This window comes from Sinocyclocheilus grahami, unplaced genomic scaffold (genome assembly GCF_001515645.1).
Source record: "Sinocyclocheilus grahami isolate Dianchi unplaced genomic scaffold, SAMN03320097.WGS_v1.1 scaffold65.1, whole genome shotgun sequence".
In the NCBI taxonomy this organism is placed as follows: domain Eukaryota; kingdom Metazoa; phylum Chordata; class Actinopteri; order Cypriniformes; family Cyprinidae; genus Sinocyclocheilus; species Sinocyclocheilus grahami.
Window position 1 is genome coordinate 1,454,223 of NW_015505244.1, and position 23,795 is coordinate 1,478,017.

The following is a 23,795-nucleotide window of genomic DNA, read 5'->3' on the forward strand; positions in this document are numbered from 1 at the left end:
TAAAGAACTGGGGCAGGGCAGAGGCTTTGAAGAAGATCATACAGATTGCACATATACATAAATGCGCACACACACACGCACAAACAAAGGTGTTTGGAGACACCTCAAGAACACTAGAGCATCTATAACACCACAAGATGAAAAAAAGCAGTGGTATGTATTAGACAGCAATAAGACAAGGGAAAAGGACAATGACTGGGTGCGTTTGTGGGGATGTGGGGTTCTGCTGCCCTGCCCTGAGAATGATGGCTAAGGACAGACTCTTAGTCTTCCAGTGTACGGAAGGAGTTCTGCATGTCTTCATGGAGCTGGGCATAATCAGCTTTGATCTTCTCCTCACCCTCTTTCACTGGGTCCTGAAATACAGTTACAGACATTAAAAGACATTCATAATTACAATATTTTTATAGTTATATTAAACAATGAAATTTGAAAATGAAGTGTCATTTCTTTTTAAATGTGTAAGTCTTTTCAAACTATCCCAGTCAACGAATAGAATTCTTATAGCTGACGACATGTTAAGTTGGGATAGAAGAAAGTATTTTTGTCTTCACAAAAAGAACACACTTCAGCTTTAAAAATAATACCAAGACACAATATTCAGTCTCTAGCCATATAATGTGAATGATCACTATGAAAGAGGAACCAAGCTATTGGCAAACCAAGACAATGGAAGTCATAATAAATCAAGTGGTGGAGCAGTGGCACCTAGTTGGAAACCTCAGAAAACTTCCAAGAGGGCTGCAAGTTTACTTTATTACATAAAATAACTTGTTAAAATAATTTGATCAAAGTGACTTGGAGGCAAAAAGCCACTGGTTTAGACATAATTAAGGCATGATTGATTTTATCAAAACACAAACAATGTTTACATCCTGTACCTTGAATTTCATGGAACTGATCTTGTACAGAATTTCTCCCATGTGCTCCCGAATCATGGCCCAGGTGATCTTATTGTCGCTCTGTGCAGTGGTCTCTACGGCATGACGTGCCATATCATAGAACGCAATCATGTTGGACAAGATACCCACTGTCTTATAGAATGGACAGAACCTGAAAAATGAGAAATTTAGCATTTTAGACCCATAACGTCACATTCACAGGTCATGTGACAAGGCAGCTGAATGATCCTCAGCTTCAATCAGTTCAATACCTGTCATAAGGCGTGTATCCATTTTGCTGCAGGAAATCATCTTTGATTAATTTGGCAACTTCCAGCGTGATCTTATCCGTTTCAGCCAATGATGCCTTAAAAAAATAAATGTGTTTTACCACTGAAAAATACCTGTAATAATACCACAAAAAGTGATGTATACAAACATGAACCCACAAACTCACCTTCCCCACGAGCTGCACAATCTCGGCCAAGTCTTCCTCTTCCTGCAGGATCTCTTTGGCTTTGGTACGCAGCGGCACAAATTCAGGGAAGTGCTTGTCGTAGTACTCGTCCAGTGCTCGTGTGTACTTACTGTAACTGATGAGCCAGTTCACTGAAGGGAAGTGCTTTCTCTGAGCCAGCTTTTTATCCAGACCCCAAAACACCTGGAAGAGGGAAAGAGAGGAAGGATTACAATAACAAAAAGGACTTTTTAGACTGTTTATCTCTGGAAGAAGAACAAATAATGTTATTCTGCTATGAGCCAGTGTGTTAAGACTGCAGTGTGAAGGAAAACTTCACATACTTGTACAATACCAAGGGTAGCAGATGTCACAGGATCTGAGAAATCACCACCAGGGGGAGACACACTGCAATTAAAACGAAACAAAAAAAAAAGCTTAAAGTGAGTCTGCAGACAATGCATATATTAACAGTTAACAACAGCATTCATAAACAATAAATCAAAACCTTACCAAAGCAAACAAGCAAATGATGCAGTCTGAAGAAGAAAAAGCATCCAAAAGATCTACTTACGCTCCCACGATGCTCACACTGCCCTCTCTCTCTGGGTTACCAAGACATTTAACTCGACCAGCACGCTCATAAAATGAGGCCAGACGTGCTCCGAGATAGGCAGGATAACCGCTATCTGTGAACACAAGCAAACAAACATAAATTTACTTCAGAAATTGTAGTTTATAATATTTGCGGTCATGCCTGAGATGGTCACAGCACACGTACCAGCAGGCATCTCAGCCAGACGACCAGAGATCTCCCTCAGAGCCTCTGCCCATCGAGAGGTGGAGTCAGCCATCATGCTCACATTGTAGCCCATGTCCCTGAAATACTCAGACAGCGTGATTCCTGGATGGAATAAAGACCCATTAATGATGACACACAGCTGCTAGGTTTTAAAGCACACACATTATTTTTGCATCAAAGGTTCAACAAACCTGTGTAAATGGAAGCTTCTCTGGCAGCCACGGGCATGTTGGATGTGTTGGCAACCAAGGCTGTTCTCTTCATGATGCTCTCTACTTTCCCATCCACCTCCATGGTGAGCTATAGGGCAAGAGAACTGTCAGTCACCCTACCATCTATTACAGTGTTTGTGCTGTTGGTACAACGACAGTGCTATTCACCTCAGGGAAATCTCGGAGTACTTCAGACATCTCGTTACCACGCTCTCCACAGCCTACATAGATGATGACATCACTGTTGGAGTACTTAGACAGGGACTGAGAGATCACAGTTTTACCACAACCGAAAGCACCAGGGATGGCTGTGGTTCCTCCCTGCACACACCTGTGAAATCAAACAGTCAACGCTGAAAGAACTGTTGAGCTTTCAGACATTTACACTACTGTTCAAAAGTTTGGGATTTTTTTTTAAAGCTTTTATAATACTTTTATTCAGCAAGGATGCATTAAATTGATCAAAAGTGACAGTAAAGACATTATAAATGCTACAAAAGACTAGAAGAATCCTGAAAAAAGCCTTTTCTCAAATATATTAAATAGAACAAATGTTTTCAACATTGATAACAATAAATGTTTTCTTAGCAGCAAATTAGCAGATCAGAATGATTTCTCAAGGATCATGTGACACTGAAGACTGGAGTAATGGCAGCTGAAAATTCAGCTTTACCATTACAGGTATAGATTACATTTTAAAACAAATTCAAATAGAAAACAGTTGTATTTTTATCAAACGGTTGTAATATTTCACAATATTATGGTTTTTACTATTTTTGATCAAATAAATGCAGCCTTGGGGAGCACATGGGAGAAATAAGTAAAGAGACTTATTTCAAAAACACTAACAAATCACCCCAAACATTTGAACGGAAGTGTATATCTGTAATGTTTAAAACATCCACTTTCACAGTACTACTGTACTACATTTTTTCCCTATAATTATTTAATCACTCCCATTTCTGTTGATTGATGTTTATGAAAAGTCCTTATTATTACTTAAAAATCCTTTGGGGAAAATTGAGCTTTAGAAATGCATGATTTGCCCATTGCGAATAATAAAATGAATAATAGGCTCATCTGAAAATTGAGCCTATTATTCAGAAAAATTACTTTTGGGTTTACTTTTTTATTTTTAAATAGAAAACTTATATTATTCTGATTCCTATGGAATCATTTCACACAGCATGACTCACGGAAAGAGGGCGTCCAGTACCCGCTGACCAGTCAGCAGAGGGTGATTCGCAGGAAGTTTCTCTGTGACTGGCCGGACCTGACGCACAGGCCACACTTGCACCATGGTGTATCTTTCTTTTACCCCCTCAAACTCCAACTCCAACACCACATCCTGACAAACACACACACTAACTTCTGTAACAGTAATTGTCATTTTACTGTTTTTGAAAAATATGTTCATGTTTTTAACCTCACCGAGACATCGTAGTTTCCAGCTGGTGCTACGTATGTGACAGTTCCTCTGCTTCTTGGTGGTAACATTATTTTGTGTTTAATAAGAGAGTTTTCAAATACCATACCATAGATATCACCTCCAGTGACATGACTGCCAACCTGGACACAGAAACAACAGCTTAAAATCATTCATTTTATCATTTGATTAATCACCTGATTGCATTGCAGTTCCTTGAAAGGGGTCATATCATACATTTTTTATTATTATTACTACATTTATTTTCATTTATGTCCACTAATCATTATGTTGTGATGCCTAAATTAGTTTGGGATCCTTAAGAATATGCAGAGATTTAGGTGCTACACACAGCCAGGAACAGCAAAAACTCTGTCATGTTTCCCAGATTTTCATAGTACAATGATCTTTTTAAATCGCAAAAGTTTACAAAGAATGTTGATATGCTCATGATATGACCCCTAAAAGCTAAGTAATTTGCCTTCTTGGCATCTGAAAGGATGTTAAATCCTTTAATAACTAAGAAAAACATCACAACCATCATAACCAAAACTAAACTTGTAAAACATCAATAATTCTGTACCTTAACTTAAAACTAATCTTTCACTTACTCGCACACTCTTGGATGGAGAGAACTCCCATTTCAGATCACGATTAAGGGCACCAATGTTGACTCCTCTAGGAATGTAGATACTTTGTGTGAGGTCATTGATGTCTTTGAGGGGACGCTGAATACCATCAAAGATGGAGCCCATGATTCCTGGTCCTAACTCCACAGAGAGGGGCTTCCCTGTGCGCAGGACAGGGTCACCAACCGACACACCAGCTGATGAAAGCTCAGGAACACTACAATACTATTTAATAGATTCTAAGCACTGCGTACAACAGAAACCACAGAAAGTATGTACTGTACTAAGGTTAGAATAGGATACATGTCTCTTCATAGACCTGAACGGTGGCCATATCACCCTCCAGTCTAATGATCTCCCCCACAAGCTCACTGTGGCCCACTCGTACCAACTCGTACATGGCAGCTCCTGCCATACAGGAGGCCGTCACCACTACAACACAATTAGTGAGTAAGTTACGGGATCTTCAAAAATTACTTGTGAATAGTTAAAAAAAAAAAAGCTAAATAAATATAAATTAAAAATATATATCAATAAAATAAAAAAATCCAAATCACAGATGACACAAAAAACTAATCTAAATTAAATTAAATTAAATTAAATAAAACACCAAAAGCTCTGGTGACATAATAATCCAAAATAATAAATTAAAATAAAATAAAATAAAAACTATGACATCTGAATTCCTACTAACCAGGTCCAGATACGCCATGCACATATCCAAATTGTCCCTCCTGCTCCTCATCTCGGATCTTGGGAAGCTTGGAGAAGTCCATTTTGAATGTGTCTGATACAAAATGAAATGAAAAAAAAATAAATAAAAAAAACTTACTTTCTGGACTTATTTCTACACTTCTGAACATTCTGCACAATACACAAACTGCACATGATTATTGTGATTCATTTATATATTAATATACAGGTACCATCATATAGTTAAATATGTTTAAAATGTATAAATGTGTTTAGTGTATTATTTTTCTGTTATCATTTTATATGTTTTTATCAGAATGATTTGCAGTAGTAATAATAGCAATTTCCAGGACAGGAGGTTGTCTATTGTGTAAACAGCCCATTTATACAACATGTATATGCAGGACAAACATGGAACACGGTCACATGACCAAGGGCACATGACACTGACTGTAAAACAGAAACCATGTGAGGAAGTTGGGAAAACAGACAGTTGAGCAAATCTGGAGGGGGGTGGGGGGTGGGGGGAGTGTTTTGTAGTGGCAATTTATGACAGATCAAATCATTTTTCGTTGAGAACCAGCCAACTAAACACCCGAAATGGTCTGTAAAAGCAATGCATGACACTGACACCTTCCTTCATAAAAGTAGCCAACTATATTTCTTGCTATTCAAAACCTCAAGAGGAAGCAGTCTAACTTCCAGGTTTTTGTGAATTTATAATCACATGATGCTCCTATGACATCTGGGATTGCTGGGGACAAATGGTCCATTTGGTATTAAGAAGTATGTTCAGATCAGAATTTTGACCACAGGCGAAAAACTGAGTTCCGTCAGTACAGAAAAATCCTTAAGGACATGTGGTCTGCAAACCTAGCATGCTGTTGTTAAAAGGAAAACAGCAGACGGCCGATGTGTGTCAAAACCTAGTGAGCTGCCTTCTGACCTATTGCCTATTTGGGTATCAAATATCACAGTGCCCAAATACAATCATCTCTACAGAGACAAAGATGAGAGGACTAAATAAAGGCTATTAAATATATATTCTCCAGATGTATTCAAAGATCGTTTAATGCTTGTAGCTGTTGCACGCACTGGATCTCGAGCTGCGAAGAGATGCTGCATGATCACATGATCACGAAGCTGCTGATAGAATTTGACCTTTGCTGAAAATCTAAGCTAAGTTTTGTCTCCCATTAATTAAAGCGAGTAATGTGATCCATCTCATGTGTTCGTGAACACTTAAATCCATCATATAGATAATATACTGAAATTCTCCAGCAATCTGTTTAGCATCCAAGTGGGTTATTCCCAGTGCAGCAGGGAAAATAAACATCTAACGATTCCAATCAGCTGCATGCAGAGGCGAAGCGAGGCGAGCAATGATTCGGCGACACAAGACAGTGTACAGCAGTAAAATAAGCTGACGCTGTTATATGATTATTAAAGAAAAAACTACAAAGAGAATTTGAGAAAATCATATTTTCTGCTTGATAAACCTAACAAGTACACTTCTGCAATACAATGCTTTCAAGCATAACATATATATATATATGATTATCATTTCAAAGATTAGTAAATACCTCAAAAACCGAGACAGTCCTGTGTCCAGATCCTTTGGTGAGATGAGACGTGAGGAACGAGAAAAGTCAGCTGACTTCATTCAGTCGAGAGCTGTCGTCACAGCACGTTCTCCCTCTGCAGAGTGAACAGCGTGCGCAGAAAACTCTGTATCGCCCCCTACTGTGTGCTGAAATAGTGTTACTGTGATTTACTGATGCTTTGTGCATTGTCCTCTAGTCTGGTGTCTGATAGCTCTATAGCAGGGATCCTCAAATCTGGCCCACGAGATCCACTTTCCTGCAGAGTTTAGCTCTAACCCTAATCAAACACACCTGAGCATGCTAATAAATGTCTTCAGGATCATTAGAAAATCACAGGTAGGTGAGTTTGATTAGGGTTGGAGCTAAACTCTGCAGCGCATTGGCCATCCAGGGCAAGATTTGAGGAACCCTGCTCTATAACATATCCAACAAACAAGGAAGACTCGTTCTTTTTCACACGTAAATATTTTCATTTCTAAAGGCTGAGAATTTGGCAAAATCAGTGGCAAAATCCCCACAAAACATGTAGATTATGAAGTTAAGGCCAGTGTTCGGGGTAACGCATTTCAAGTAACGCGAGTTGCGTAATCAGATTACTTTTTTTCAAGTAACTAGTAAAGTAACGCATTACTTTTTTAATTTACAAGAATATATCTGAGTTACTTTTTCAAAAAAGTAACGCCAGTTACTTTGTTTTCCCATTTATTGACTGACAAGTCTCCTGTCCCCATATTGGGAGAAATCGGAAGTGCAGAGGAGTTGTGTGCGCTGTGTGAACATGATGTTACTGTAGTTCTAGACTAAATGTGAATGTGCATTAATTTATCCCACTCACAAAAAACAGATTTAGTATTCATCAAAATGAATTAAAACTCAGAATATGATGCAAACCTGCAATAATTAAATATGTTAAATTAATTATTATATGTAGAATGCAAAAGTCTTTTTTCAGTCTAATTTGTTTTTTAAATGCATGTTAATTCTGACAATATTGCTGTCTGAATGCTTCCTATTTGATTGAGATTTTTCAGTGATGGTGTTACAGTGATTTGGCATTGCATGATATTTGTGTGTGTGTGTGTGTGTGTGTGAGTGTGTAAGTGAATGAGCTGAGGATTGTCTTGCTGGGGAAGGATGCACTAGCAAACAACAGGAAATGCAAAAGCATTTCATACAAATACTCTGAAAAGTAATTACTCTTAATTTACAGTGCATCTTTTTTTTCAATATAATGATCATTATACTGGTCCTTTACTTGTCTGAGTAAAAAAGTTACTTGTCCAAAGAGAAAGAAGGAATTTATTGCGGGTTAACTATTATTTATTCAGAAGCAGTATTCTCATCAGTGTTCTATCAGTGATGTGCTAGCTGGCAACAGGAGAGGCGTGATTAGATTAGACCATGAAAAGAAGACAAATGCATACAAATGTAATGCACTTGTATGCTTTTGCAGATATGCCATGATAATTTGCATGTGGTGTTAGACATTGTTATGTAATTGTGGTAAAGTAGTGCGCCGCATTTTCACTCCCAGCCTTCAGACATTGCCATCTCTTTTTTTCGCCCGTGTTCCGAAAACGCCTTAAAATGCCTAATATAATCTACCGTCAGATTAAACCATATGCCAGTAAAAATGGCACGATTTAAGTCCGTGCCAAACTGGATCGTGTGTCGAATCTAAATCCGAAAATGTTGAGTCAGTCTTCAAGTTGCTACCTTACCTTGGTTAGCCAGCCACGTTTATATTCCTATGAAATGATCTCTCGTGGATCCTGAGGCCGTTAGTTTGCAATTAAAGCTTGTTACTGTCATGTTAATGTTCATATGTGTGAATATTTTGATGTAAATGTGGAAAGATGGGAAACACGTGATGGAGTGAGCTTAGCCGCATAGCATACTGAATATGACAGTTCTTAGGGGTTTAAGGCACTTCATGAAGGTTGTTACTTGAAGTTTAGCGTATAAATAATACACATGTTGTAATAAATGTATAAGACAATTTTGCGTTATGACACTAATGCGTTAATATCTCACACAAGTGATTTGCTTTGACCATGTTTAAAGATAAAATTAAGTCGTGTTGACTGTCTAATTCTTTTTAAATACCCTTCATCTTAAGTGTTGCTTTAAATTCAGTTTAAAATGTACATCTTTACCACAGTGGTACCCAACCCTGTTCTTGGAGGGCCTCCCAACAGTATACATTTATCTGACACACCCATTACAGATCTCTGATGTGAATCAGGTGTGTTTGATTAGAGAACCATCTAAAATGTGTATTTTTTTTGGGGGGGGGGGGGGGGGTCCACAGTTTTAACAGTCTGAAATTGTCTAGAAGGCCATTTGATAGTATTTATATGATCTGTCAGGATTTACCCAAAAAGGGAGACTTTATCTCCACTCAAGCTTGCAATGCATTTAGAGTTGATGATTGGGAATCACAAGGTTTTGTTGTGTAATGTAATGGTCATCCTCTGTAAACCACTTTTAGGGCCCATGTTTTTCTCCTGTCACCACATACTGGTTGTTTAAGTGGCAGCGGTGAGCACATGACCAGCAGCTGTTGCATGCTGACCTCCTATAAATACCAACTTTACACACTGCTAGTTTACAGTCAAGTTGACCCAAGAAATGTTTTTGTGAGTGCACCAACTAGAAAGAAAATAGTAAATAGGGAAGCACTGATATTTAAAAAAAATAATAATAAGAAAGGAAAAGAATAAGCAAAAAAAAAAAAAATTTTGGCTGATATTAAAATTCTATACTATTTTCTCTAAATTAAAAAAGAAACTCTAAAAATAAATCAGTTACTTTAAATGTAATTTAGTCATCACATTTTGATAGAATACAAAAACTGCATATTCGTTTTGAGATTTTCTAAAAATTACAGTTATTAAATTACTTAACGTGACCGTTACATGATGCCAAAGGTAATGAAAAATGTTAAAATAGGGAAAATTATGAACATGCATCCATCTGCTGTATATCCAATATCGACTGATAACTGATATGGTACCAATTTATTGTGTATTCCTACTAGTAAAGCTGTATTCGTGTTATTTTTAGAGACTGTATGCTTTACTGATGTGTAGCGTCTGCACAGCTAGTTGACCATTCTGCTTTTGTTCTAGTAGCCGGATCGAGTTGGGGGACGTTACACCCCACAACATTAAACAGTTGAAGCGTCTGAACCAAGTGATCTTCCCTGTCAGCTACAACGACAAGTTCTACAAAGATGTTCTTGAAGTAGGAGAGCTCGCCAAGCTAGGTAAGAAACAAAGCTTCTGTGACATCCTGTTGATTCTTTGGATATTAGTCAATGTTAAATGTTGTTCAAAAGTTTGGGTTTGTAAGATTGTAATGATTTTGAAAGTCTTTTATGCTCACCAAGGCTGCATTTATTTGATCAAACATATAGGGAAAACAGTAATATTGTCAAATATTAGTACATTTTAAAATAACTGTTTTCTATTTTATTAGATTTTAAGATGTAATTTATTCCTGTGATGGCAAAGCTGAATTTTCTCCATTACTCCAGTCTTCAGTGTCACATGATCTCTTCAGAAATCATCAAGATGCTAATTTTGTTTCTCAGAAAAGATTTTCAATTATTAAAAAAGTTGAAAACACTTTAAAAAAACACTAGAAAGTAAAAAAAATAGCAGTTATATGAACTAGATAGTGTTTGTTATATATTATATTATAAATATCTTTGCCATCACTTCTGATCAATTTAATGTGTCCTAATACTTAAATAAAATTATTAATTTCTTTCCAAAAAAAACTTACTGACCCAAACTTTTGGACAGTAGTGTAAATAGATTCCTGCTTAACGTGTGAACCTTTTACAGCATATTTCAACGACATCGCAGTTGGTGCCGTGTGCGGTAGAGTGGATCACTCTCAGAACCAGAAGCGACTCTACATCATGACCCTGGGTTGCCTAGCACCTTACCGCAGACTTGGCATAGGTGAGATCACTTCTCTGGGTGTTTTATGCACTTGTGTGTCCTCATTTTTTTCAAATTTTCTCCATTATTCCAGTCTTCAGTGTCACATGATCTCTTCAGAAATCATCAAGATGCTAATTTTGTTTCTCAGAAAAGATTTTCAATTATTAAAAAAGTTGAAAACACTTTAAAAAAAACACACTAGAAAGTAAAAAAATAGCAGTTATATGAACTAGATAGTGTTTGTTATATATTATATTATAAATATCTTTGCCATCACTTCTGATCAATTTAATGTGTCCTAATACTTAAATAAAATTATTAATTTCTTTCCAAAAAAAACTTACTGACCCAAACTTTTGGACAGTAGTGTAAATAGATTCCTGCTCAACGTGTGAACCTTTTACAGCGTATTTCAACGACATCGCAGTTGGTGCCGTGTGCTGTAGAGTGGATCACTCTCAGAACCAGAAGCGACTCTACATCATGACCCTGGGTTGCCTAGCGCCTTACCGCAGACTTGGCATTGGTAAGATCACTCTTTTGGACGTTTTATGTGCTTGTGTGTCCTCGTTTTTTTCAGTGGGCAGAAAGGGGTCAGATTCCCTTGGATTGAATTAGGGCTGCATGATCAATCGCATGCGATATTTAACGAGCATCTTATTCTGTAATCAGCGGTAAATCTCCATCACGTGCATGCTTTCACATGGAGCACCATTAACTACACAGAGCCGTAGTTCACTGATGAGCTGCGCAAAACCACGTTCATATTCGCGCGATTTTTTGCGCAGCTCATCAGGGAACAACGGCTCTGTGTAGTTAATGCTGCTCCATGTGAAAGCCCGCGGGTGATGGAGATTTACCGCTGATTAAAAACCGGCTTTCTGATTGATGGAGATTTAAATATCGCATGCGATTTATCGTGCAGCCCTAGATTGAATGCATAATTGCATAATCAGATTATTGTCTTTGAGTGATGCCTGACATGAAGATTTGTAATCCGCTAGAGCAGTGATGTTTGAATTTTGTTATTTGCACATTTTCACATTACTGATATTTATCTTGCCATGTTTGTTTGAAGGAACAAAAATGCTGAACCATGTGTTGAACATTTGTGAGAAGGATGGCACTTTTGACAACATTTACCTGTGAGTCTGAAGACAGTCTTGTGCTTTATTTGTTGTGAAACCTCCATCTGTGTCTCATTCACATAATGTTTAATGTTGATTCTCAAGTAACCACATAAAGTCTGCTGCAAAATCAATGACTGAATATTTATGGAGTCTTCTGTATGCTAAAGTAATGGTTTTGCTCTCTCTTTCATGTCTCCACAGTCATGTGCAGATCAGCAATGAGTCTGCAATTGACTTCTACCAGAAATTTGGCTTTGAGATCATCGAGACAAAAAAGAACTATTACAAGAGGATAGAGCCAGCAGATGCCCACGTTCTTCAGAAAAGCCTGCGCAGCCCATGTGCGCCCCCAGCAGGAGAGCTGCAGAAAGCCGACTAGGGATCGAAGCGCAACACCAGATTGGTCTCTTCCCCCAAATGGAACTGTAACAGATGCCCCAGGGTTGACACACTCACCACTTTCTTCAGAGGACATTTTAAACAGAAAAAGTCAATGACATATTTGCTGCATTTATTGTGCAAAAACTTTAGTCCCCCCTCAATTGTTTTTTTTTTTTTTTTTCGTTTCATAATTTAGAGAGTTGAAATTACATGGAGGTTTTCAAGCAGAATCCGTAAGTGCTCCAAAAAGCTGCTGACGACTTATTGATCTGACATGGTGAAGGTTATGTTTTCAAAGAATGCTGTTTGCATTTGTTTTAGATTTGTTTAAGGTAAGGGGACATAGCTTTGCTTGGACAAAACAATAGAACTAAAGAGGTTAAAATATGACTCGATGCGCCCCAGCTGGTAACCTTGGAGTGATTGTTTGAATCGTCTTAGGGGCACGTGGGATCCGCAGAAATCCATCACCCCGCCACCGGAGCCCTTGGACACACGGCAAGGGAATCTACTGGTGGGTCCTGCTTCACCATACAGGCAATATGCAGTGCTGGAGGGTTGCATGTGATGCAATGTCTCCTTGTTGATGTCAGCCGCCTCAGTCTGAGTTGAGGCTAAACCAGTGAGGAAATGGAGCGTAGAGCCCCCTCGAACAAGAGAGTGGTACAACTGTTTTAGTAAGGAGGAGGCTAAGAGGAGTAAACTCCACTTGTTTATGAATGTTTTGTTTTTCAGCCCATTATTTAATATCTCCATTTTTTATTTTTTTATTTGTGGATTGAGTCTGGGCTTTTTCTAGGGTTTGCAGTAATGCTGCTGGAGAGATGTTAAGGCTTCAGATAACAAACAGGAATGGCTTTTTATGGGCCTTGACGGTTGCATTGTTTACAGTGAATGTGATTCTCTAATAATTTTAGTCCACCAGGACTGAAGTTAGTTTATTAGTGTTTTTGATGTGAACATTTCATCCCCCCATACATTTCATACATTTGAATCCTAGCTTCTCCGTTGTTACTGCAGCAGAAATAAATCCTACCACGATACATCAGTTACATTTCAGTGATGTTCACTGACCACCACCTATTTCACACACACAATGTGGGAGTGTTACAGGTTAGTTCTACAAGTTGTTTTATAGGACTTACAGACCCAGATCCCAGGAAAAGCCCAGACATGCCCTCTCCATTGTAGTAAAGGCATGTTTTTGTTCCTCCTTTATTTGGAAATTTTTATCTTTTTCTGGAGCTCTATATTGTATGACTTTTAAACCTCTAAATAAAAATTACTATTTGCATTATTTTTGTTTTTCATTATTTTTGTGGACATGAATGTTATTCTGCATTCAATGTTTTTAATAAACTTTTTATATATATAAATTTGTTTGATTAAATATATATATTATTGTGAGTTTTTAAATAATCATTGGACGACAAAAACATTTTTTCCTTTTTTTTTTGTTATTTAAGTGGTTACAAAGTCGCCAAGACTGACACCACTAACAACAAACATTCACGTCTTCTGCGTTGTGTGCGTTTTTCCGATTACTTCCTCAACAATAGGGACTTTGCATACCTGCTGCACGGATTCGTGATCTGATTGGATAGAATCTCATTCGTCTTCACTGTGATTGGACAGAACGGAAGTCCCGCCTCACTGTTTTGTGACTGGCAGTTTTATGCTAGGTCAGAGATGGAGTGAATTGTTCAGGATCAAAGTTTTGACGGGGATATCGTCAGCTCAAAGGATGGACAAGCAGTCGGTAGGCTTTTTTTAAGTGACAGACCTGCTGACATGTTGTGTTAAAGAGATTAGTGATGCAGTTAGTAATCGAAAACCATGGTGATGTGTTCGCAGTCTTGTTAGCTCACTGCCAGTTAACCTATTGGACGACAATAATTGTTGTTATTTAAGTGGTTACAAAGTCGCCAAGACTGACACCACTAACAACAAACATTCACGTCTTATGCGTTGTGTGCGTTTTTCCGATTACTTCCTCAACAATAGGGACTTTGCGTACCTGCTGCACGGATTCGTGATCTGATTGGATAGAATCTCATTCGTCTTCACTGTGATTGGACAGAACGGAAGTCCCGCCTTACTGTTTTGTGACTGGCAGTTTTATGCTAGGTCAGAGATGGAGTGAATTGTTCAGGATCAAAGTTTTGACGGGGAAATCGTCAGCTCAAAGGATGGACAAGCAGTCGGTAGGCTTTTTTTAAATTTTTGAGCTGTGTTTGCTTTATGGGTGACACTTAACAATAAGGTTCTGCATTTTAATGTTCTGTAATTTAAATATTTTAATGCAGTAAATGCAATAGGTAACAATTTACTATACTTTATAACATTTATTATTCTAAGTTAATGTTATTGTTGTATACATTTATGTTAGTAAATGCATTATGAATGAACATGTCAATGAACAATTGTGTAAATTAACATTAACATACATGAATAAAAATTGCTGTTTATTGTTAGTTCATACCCAGTGCATTAATGTTAATGAACTGATTCTCATAGGAAAGTATTACAATTTTATATTTATAAATATTTTCTTTAATTCTGTGTATATGCATTTTTAGTTATGTGATTTAATTAAGAATGCAGTTTAATTATGTAGAAGTTTTCTGATGTTTACTGATTTTTATTCACTTATGAGCTCAAGTTGTTTATCATTTAATAATTTTCTGTGAAATGTTAGGCGGAAGAAAAACAAGGAGATCCATAATGCAGGTGAGAAAGCATTATGGTAAAAATTAGTCAAACAGTTTTTGATCTGATGTGAATATTTAATTAATATTTTTTAAAAGTAATATTTTGTATGCTATTCCTTATTTCTCTTAAACATCAGTGGAAAGACATCGTAAAGAGAAAATCAATGCTGGTATAAATCGGATTGGAGAACTTTTGCCTTGCTCTCGGCTGTGTTTGCTTTATGGGTGACACTTAACAATAAGGTTCTGCATTTTAATGTTCTGTAATTTAAATATTTTAATGCAGTAAATGCAATAGGTAACAATTTACTATACTTTATAACATTTATTATTCTAAGTTAATGTTATTGTTGTATACATTTATGTTAGTAAATAATGCATTATGAATGAACATGTCAATGAACAATTGTGTAAATTAACATTAACATACATGAATAAAAATAGCTGTTTATTGTTAGTTCATACCCAGTGCATTAATGTTAATGAACTGATTCTCATAGGAAAGTATTACAATTTTATATTTATAAATCTTTTCTTTAATTATGTGTATATGCATTTTTAGTTATGTGATTTAATTAAGAATGCAGTTTAATTATGTAGAAGTTTTCTGATGTTTACTGATTTTTATTCACTTATGAGCTCAAGTTGTTTATCATTTAATAATTTTCTGTGAAATGTTAGGCGGAAGAAAAACAAGGAGATCCATAATGCAGGTGAGAAAGCATTATGGTAAAAATTAGTCAAACAGTTTTTGATCTGATGTGAATATTTAATTAATATTTTTTAAAAGTAATATTTTGTATGCTATTCCTTATTTCTCTTAAACATCAGTGGAAAGACATCGTAAAGAGAAAATCAATGCTGGTATAAATCGGATTGGAGAACTTTTGCCTTGCTCTCAGGCCTTGAAACAGGTAAATATGTAATAGAACTAGAACCTAAGCACAGTTTTAAAAGTGCAGTTTTTTTTATTGTTTCTACAGAGTTTTCACTTTGTAATATCTTGACTCTCCTTGTAGAGTAAAAATATGATTCTGGGAGAGGCTTTTCGTTACATCACTGAGCTAAAGCGACAAAATGATGAAATGCTGCTTAATGGAGGAGACAAAGTCCAAGGTGAGCGACGAATTAATTACAATAGTTAATTGTATAACTTAAGTGCATTTACATGTGATCCATTAACATTTTACTTATTCCTTATTGGTACATGGTTTTATGAAGATAAGTACTGAATTAAATGCCTGTCAATGCATTCTTTGTAAGCTAATGTGTAGTCATTTATTTTGACATCTGTGTTAAATATGTCTCTGCAGCAGAAGAGATAAAGCGCTTACGGCACCAGCTGGAGGACCAGCGCAAGGAAAGTGTTCATTATATTGAACTCCTCAAAGCTAATGGCATCAATTTCCTGGATGACCCCACTATACACTGGAAAGGGAAGCAGCGCTGTGCAAAAGTAGCCAAAGTCACTCCAACTCACTTGATGTCAAAGGGAATAATTGTCTACTCCAATGACAACAACTTCTGTCCCGCAAGCAAAGTCTCCATTCCACCAAATCCGGTTTCTCATCTTGATAAACAACCGGCAAATGATGTAACTGTCCAACCTGCATGTGATATTACATTGGGTACGGGTCAGTCTGTTGGTATTGGAGCACCAGTAAATAAAGTTGTAGTCTCCTCTGCTTCTTCCCACATACCTGTAGCAACTGTTATTCCTGCTGTATCAAAGCCATGTCTTACAGTCTTGGAACAGTATTCTCCTCTGGTGCCTGCTACTCCAAGATTAAACCCTCCTATGAATTATATTACTCTTCAAGGTGTATGTCCACAGCCTATTGTCAGCACCCCAGTCCCTCCACAACTTCAACCAGATAACCCAATCCCCAGTCTCACTTCTGCTACCTGTCCGACCACACCTCTCAGACTTCAGCATATGCTTAGCCTATCTTCACTGCCTCAAGTTGTGATCAGTAACTCAGTGGTTCCTGTTGCTGCACCTACTGAAATCCAGTCTGTTAGCACTATCTTACCAGCAAGCTCTACCCTTTTTAGAACCAGTGCAGCTAGTAGCACTCAGACTACATGGACAACACTACAGCTTGCAGGAAATACAGTTCAACCTGTCTCTCAGGCACTCGTCACAGATGGTGCCAGCATTTCACATAACCCTCAGCAACTTTCTGTATGTTCAGCTGGGACAAAACACCTTGAGGAGCCTGCTTCTATCCATTTGCAACCACGGGCTCCTGTGCAACTGCAAGCCCCAACACCAACATGTATTCCTTTTCAGCCATCTGGGCCAAGACCTCAGATATATTCAGCAGTTGTGCCATGCCCTCAGAGAGCAGTAGCACAACAGTCTTCAATTTTATCAGTGCCAGCCATTGTATCCCAAACCGTAGTGGTCCATCAGCCTGTTGAAACACAGACAGCACAGTTGACCCATCCACAATCATCTGTTCGGGCACAACCTGCATTATTACCAAAACCTCAACTCAACTCTGCTCTGATGACCACCTGCAACCCCACCCTACAACCTAAAACTCCAGTTCAGCCTGCTCTGCCGTGCCAGCCTCATTCCCAATCTACAGTGGTGCCCCAAGCCCAGTCTGCCGTTGTGCCTCAACTGCATCTCAGTGTGGTGCCTCAAGCTCAGCCAATCATAAATCCACCAACTCAGCCTGCCCTTGTGCCTCAACCACAAGCTGCCACACTGCCAGTGTTACAGACAATGCAGTTATTGCAGGTGAATTCTGAGGAAACACCAGTTGCTGTGACCTCCTCTCCTCCAAGTAACTCACATGTTGTTATTCTGCAACAGGGAGGCTCATGTACAGCACCACAGGTTCTCAGAGAGGATGTCACTAGTCAGACACCCTGCCAGCACATTGTCATAATTCAGGCACCTACTTTGACACCTGCACCACAGAGTCATCACACTGCCATTGTGTCAACTGCAACCCCAACTTTATCCAGTCAAACGACCACTTCAAACCCTACCTGTACAGCTAGCATGCAGGCAGCTGGTACAAAGCAGTTGGTACATATTCTTCCACGGCCCTCAACCCAATTGCAAGCACAAGCACCTCAGACTATCACTGTGAATGGACAAGTTTATGTTCTGCAGCCGGCAAAGTCACCAGATAAGGTAAACTCTCAATCTGGTCAAAGTGTAACTCAGATACTTCAGTCCACCTGTGAGGAATCCACCTCCAATGTTGCCATGAATTGTTTAGGTGCTCTAACTAATCTTAGTCAGAGCATTTCAAAGGTCTCAAGTCAAAGCAATGTTCAGATATACTCCATTACTCCACCTTCGTACACTACTGTGCAACGTCTTCCAACGTGTGGTTCAGAAGTCAACACTTCTACTGAAATTGTTCTTTCCTCCTCTGTACCTGTACCATCAACTGCTGCTGGCAGTGCAGTTAAAATTATGCCAAAGAAAGGTTGTGGGACTTCTGGAAATCAAACCAGACGAAACTCAGTTAGGAGAACCAAATTGGTTAAACGAAAGGAACCTAAACCTGGGCGAAGTTTGCATAGAATTACTGTCAAGAGTAAGGCATTTGTTGCAAATGATACATTTTCTGAGTTATCCACTGTAGCAAAAAGTGTTGATTCAGTTAGTTCTTTAAATAAGGATACGGTTTATCATGTTAACACGCAGCGAGGACCTGCCCTAAACAGTGTTAGTTCCACCTGCAGTAGTTCTGCAATCATTAGTGTCAGTTCATCCAGTGAAAAATCAGCAGACAGTTCTGTCACGCCTTCAGTAAATGGATCTATTGCCAAGCCCACATTGGCTGGTGGAGAGGTTTCAAAGTCTAAAGCAAAATCTATAGATGATGTCCACTTGCATAACAATGTAACAGTTAGTAGTGTCAGTACTGTAAGTTCTACTCAGGGTAACGTGGTTATTTCTACAAATTGTGGCAGCTTGAGTAAAGAAATCTTTACTCCAGATGTTGGTCCCCAGCATAATTGTTCAGTGGTTAGTGCTGCTCTCTCATCACAGTGTAGCTCTGTGGATACTGCTGTAACTTTGTCAGTTGCCTCATCAGAAGTTAATGTTAACTCTTCATGCAGTGTGACATTTTGTAGTGAAACTACTGAACAGAATAAGGTGAGTAGCAGTTGTGTTTGCACCAGTAGAGAAGGCGGATCAACAGAATCAAGACCCAGTTTTACAGAGAGTTCCCCTCCGCTGATCACTGTAAGCTCTGCCCAAAACAATTCAAAAGGTAAATCTCTTAATTCAGACCTTTGTCAGCCTCCATTACCAAGTAACGTATCCACACCATGTCAAACATTAGGCATCAGTGTTAATTCAACAGAGGGTGGGCCAATGGTTTCCATCATGGCAAATCAGGCCATTTCACAAACACAAGATGAGTTTGCAAGAAGAGAAGAGTTGACTGACTCCTCTCAAAATCAGACATCATTTATTGTGCCCTCAACTCCTGGACAAGACACTTCTATGTCAACACAACCTGTTCATCTTCCAGAAACTTCTAGGTTATCGGACACTTTCAAGTCCTTAAAACGACCATCCACAATAAATATGTCCATGACAACCAGTGACCAAGGGAATTGTGCAGATTTCAAACTGCCTGAATCAAATATGAACATACAACCTGGCAAGGATAGACAATCTGATGGTGCCCCAGAAAAGGGTGTGACAGAGATAGGCGCTTTTGCTCAAAAAGAAACAGTTCCTCCACAACAAGTATGTACATTGGAAAATGATTCCTTTGATCCTCCACTGGGAACCAATAGACAGACTGATTCGCCTCTTGCAGGAGGTTCAGGTGGAAGAGGGTTTTCTGTTGCATCATTGCTTCCAGCAGGCCACAACATCAATGCCTCTTCAAGTTCATTTGGCGCATTCACCTTCACTTCTGAGCAGGCAGAAATATTAGCAATGGCTGCAAGAGCCATATTTGAACAGGACAGCCCAGGCAAGAGGGCTGCAGGATGCAGTGTTGACAACCCAACAAATACTTCTGTCACAGGGTGGGACCTTCCAAAAATGCAGCCAGCCCCTTCTAACAAGGATAGTGTGACTGACCAGCAGGTTAAACTAACAAAGCTGGCTGATTTACCTGTGTCAGAAACTTCATCTCAAGTCTCTGCTCGAGTTCCTCCAGTTGAGCCTTTAGGCAGCAGTACTACTGGTGTCAGACTTCCACAGAGCATAGCTTACTCGCAGTCTCAGCCTAGTTCTGTCACCAGCCTTAATGTTAATAACCTCATCAGACCAAGCTCTAACCAACTTTATCCAGGATCACCCAATCTTGCACAGCAGGTTTCTGCTCCGTCGTCAGGAGTTGCTGCTGTTATGGTGACTCAGTCTTCCTCACAAGTTCCCCCAACCTGTTCTGGTCCTGCTCAACCTAATGAATATGCACCTTTAAAGAATGCTATGATGCGAACCCATGTTGGTATTGGAATGGTTGAACGTCATCAGAAGGATATGCCAAAAAGGTCTTCCCAAGATGACCTTATTCTTCCAAATAAGCGTTCAAAACTGTGTCCAGCAGGGAATGTTGCAAGAGTGGACATCAAGGCTCCAGATCACGTGCAAATGATGGTTGGTCAGATGCCCTCAAGTACTTCTGCAGTTATGCCAAGAAATCACTCTGATGGTGTTGGGGCTCTGTTTTCTGGTAATACTTTCATGAGCACTGTGCTCCGCCCTACAGAAGGACACTGCTCTACTCAGGTGCCAACACATGATCAAACTCAGCCAAGTGTGGTTCACCTGCATCAAGGACACACACAACATAATACATCGCAATCTGGGCTGAACTTAGGTGGAAACCCCTACCTCAAGCATCAACAACAACAAGAACAAAGACACCTTTACCAGCTTCACCATCACCTGACACAACCAGAATCTCAGATCCACAGTATTCATCAGAGGAACCTGCTGCAAGACCAGCACGTGCAAAAAAAGAGAGGAGTGGTGCGTGGTGGGCAGACCGGACCAAATGTTGGTTTGCAGAAACCACATCATTTGGAAAAGAGTGGTGTGCAGCCTCCTCAGCAACACCAACAGCAACAGCAGCATTCACAACAATCCCAGCAACATCAACAACAACAACAACAACAGCACCATCAACAGCAGCAATCACAGCAACAGCAGCAAAAAGCACAACAGATTCAACAGCAGCAACAATCACACCAACAGCAGCAGATGCCACCACAGAATTCCCATTCACGTCATCAGCATCTTCAGCAGCAGATTCAGCAGCAGCACTTTGGGGCTAGACAGGACAAAAACTGTGAGGCCCAACAGGCAGGTCAGAGGGCACATCAAAACAATCACTTGGGTCAGCCAGAACGTTCATCTGGACAGGATCATGGGGCTGTGCAAAGACTATTGGGGTCTCGTTCAATGGAGCAGCAGCAGTTGACCTCTCAGGCTAATAATTCTGTTTCGCGTTCTTCGGATCTTGCTTGCACTTCATCACGTCAGGAGCGCCACCGTCTCTCTAGCTACTCAGCAGAGGCTCTGATAGGCAAGACTTCTGCTACTGGTGAACAACGTATGGGTGTGCACCTGCAAGCACCTCGAAGCAATGCACAGGACCAGTCAGAATTGCGAGGGTATGTAGATTCATCACGTGGTAAAGGTAACATTACTCATAATTCTCAGACCAGGATACCACCTGACCATGCTAATAATGCAAACGCCCAGAGAATACCAGATTGTGGACCTTTCAAGGCTCTGGTTAGTGGGCATCAGCTAAATAACTTTGAAGTGCAAGTGTCTCGAAGTGGTGATATGTCCAGCAAGTCTGTACCTCAAATCCAGAGAGGTCCTCAGCCACAAACAGGATTTAGAATGAGTGCAGGGCCTACAGGGGATGGGCGTTCACGTGGAACATATTCAGGTCCGCATCCTGTTGCTCAAGGTGTGCACATTGGAGCAGGATTGACAAGAGAACAGGAGGGATGTCACCAGAGCTTTATGCAAAGCCTTTTGGCACCTCATATTCCTGAACAAAATGGGCACCAAAGGGCAGCCCAGGGCTGTACCCCAGGGAGTATAGAATACAACTGTGTTCCTGGGACCTCTGCTGGAGAACTTCAGGCTAAATCTTCTAGCCCTAGTTTGCACCCTGCACAGAAAGCTGCTCCCATACGTCTAGGGGACAACATCAAAGGCCATATTTCTCAGCTCAGCGCAAATTTGCATGGTCCACCTGTGAGAACAGGTCCACCCCATCCCCCAACACCACACAGCAGTTCAGACACAGGACGTAATCAAGGCTCAACCAGGTCACTCTCTGTTAGTCAACGCCCCCATCATATTGGACCAGATCCACAAAGCACAAAGATTCGTCCAGGAGATCGACCACGTTCAGGCAACTTGAGACCTGGAAATCCTTTTGAACCAGAAAGTTCTTTGCCTCATCCATCAGGTGGAGGAGTGATCCTTAGCCGTACACAAACAGGAAGTGAAGCTAGACGAAGTAACATTGTGCGTTTCATGGCAGATGGTGCTCAGGTCAGTAGTGACAACAATTTAGTGTCCGATCGCTGTGCCGTGTCTGATCTTACCCAGAACTTTGGCTTTTCTTTCATTACTGAAGGAGGAATGAACCCACCACCTCCCATTAATGCCAATGCATCTTTCATCCCACCGGTCACGCAGCCCTGTGCCTCTCGCAACCCAGCCCTCCTTCCTGTGGAACCTCAGAACACTTTACCTTCATTTTATTCCTCATATTCCCCTGCGGCTCATCCTAGCCTTCCAAGTGAGATTCCTTTACAGTATTTCTCAAACCAGATGTTTTCAAGTCCAAGCACTGACAAGAGTGGCAGTGCACCACTGAACAACCGCTTTGGTTCTATTCTTTCTCCCCCTCGACCTGTGGGTTTTGCACAGGCCAGCTTCCCACTTCTCACAGATATAACACCAATGCCAATTGGAAATTCTTCAGGCATCACACCTCATTTATCCAACTTTAACCTGACCTCATTGTTCCCTGAAATTGCCACAGCAATGCCTCCTGATGGCTCGTCTATGCCAATGTCTCCTTTATTGTCTCTTGCCAACACTACTTCCTCAGATTCAAATAAACAGTCTAATCGGCCAGCCCACAACATCAGTCATATCCTGGGTCATGATGGGACTTCTGCTGTTTAAGGTTTTATAGGGTTTTTCATCCCTCACCACATAATTTTTTTGCCCTCACCACTGCATTGGTTTTGTAGAGGATGGCCATGGTGTAAAGACTTTTTTAATTCCTCAAAAGCAAATAAAGCGTGGAATGTTCTCAACTCCCAAGTCAGGATAACTGTGGAACTATGGGGGCAAAGTAAAATATTGCATTATGTCTGTTAGCCTTTGGTTGGTTATTTTTGCTTTGTTTGTCTGCTGATAGTTTGGGCTGTCATGGTTCTACATGATGTATAACTTGTTTTGTATTTTTCTTAAGAACAGCTCACATTGTTTAATAGAAAAAGTAATGTCTGTATGTTCTTTTACTTTGTAGCAACAATAATGAAATGTTAAAGCAAATAAAAGGTTATAATTTTGCATTTAATGCTACAGTAGATATATCTGAGCTGGTTTGTAATGTATCTGTTGTTTTTCAAATGTTTAAAAATATTTTTACATCTTTAAAATGTTTTTCCTGCAGAATATAATTCCAGAAGAACTTTCACCTATTTATGAAATTGAATGTGTGGTCAGTTGGTATTTGTAAAAATGAAAAGTTATTAAAGTTTCTAAGTTAAAGGTATGTTTCTGACTTTTGTGATTTGTTGATTCAGAGGGCATAATAAGGTCCTTTTTTATTTCTTCCAGATTGCTTGTTTTTGCATGTTAAATCCACCAGATGTCAGTACCTTTCAAATATTTTGTCATTAAACTGTGTCATTACTTGGTGTCAGTTAGAT

At 39.5% G+C, this 23,795-nt stretch overlaps 3 protein-coding genes across 3 annotated transcripts; 2 read left to right on the forward strand and 1 right to left on the reverse strand.

Moving 5' to 3' along the window:
* Nucleotides 1-263: 263 nt before the first annotated feature.
* Nucleotides 264-6,805, reverse strand: LOC107584963 (V-type proton ATPase catalytic subunit A-like). The gene is made up of 15 exons (XM_016271749.1): nucleotides 6,684-6,805; nucleotides 5,102-5,194; nucleotides 4,711-4,839; nucleotides 4,390-4,604; nucleotides 3,784-3,921; nucleotides 3,549-3,700; nucleotides 2,521-2,683; nucleotides 2,332-2,440; nucleotides 2,120-2,242; nucleotides 1,913-2,027; nucleotides 1,683-1,746; nucleotides 1,339-1,542; nucleotides 1,154-1,248; nucleotides 882-1,053; nucleotides 264-356 (listed from the first exon to the last, which is right to left on the reverse strand). The coding sequence occupies exons 2-15, from the start codon at nucleotides 5,181-5,183 to the stop codon at nucleotides 264-266; spliced, it is 1,854 nt and encodes a 617-aa protein (XP_016127235.1). The 5' UTR covers nucleotides 5,184-5,194; nucleotides 6,684-6,805.
* Nucleotides 6,806-9,815: 3,010 nt separating this feature from the next.
* Nucleotides 9,816-12,393, forward strand: LOC107585000 (N-alpha-acetyltransferase 50-like; the record flags this gene model as incomplete). The annotated part of the gene is made up of 4 exons (XM_016271801.1): nucleotides 9,816-9,972; nucleotides 11,064-11,183; nucleotides 11,736-11,802; nucleotides 11,989-12,393. Coding segments are annotated over 4 exons (522 nt in total), but the record flags the coding sequence as incomplete, so codon positions are not given.
* A 3,067-nt stretch (nucleotides 12,394-15,460) lies between these two features.
* LOC107585001 (basic helix-loop-helix domain-containing protein USF3-like) lies at nucleotides 15,461-23,433 on the forward strand. Its single transcript, XM_016271802.1, has 5 exons — nucleotides 15,461-15,465; nucleotides 15,561-15,592; nucleotides 15,711-15,793; nucleotides 15,899-15,995; nucleotides 16,193-23,433. Exons 1-5 carry the CDS (start codon nucleotides 15,461-15,463, stop codon nucleotides 23,038-23,040), a joined length of 7,065 nt encoding a protein of 2,354 aa, XP_016127288.1. The 3' UTR covers nucleotides 23,041-23,433.
* Nucleotides 23,434-23,795: the final 362 nt, after the last annotated feature.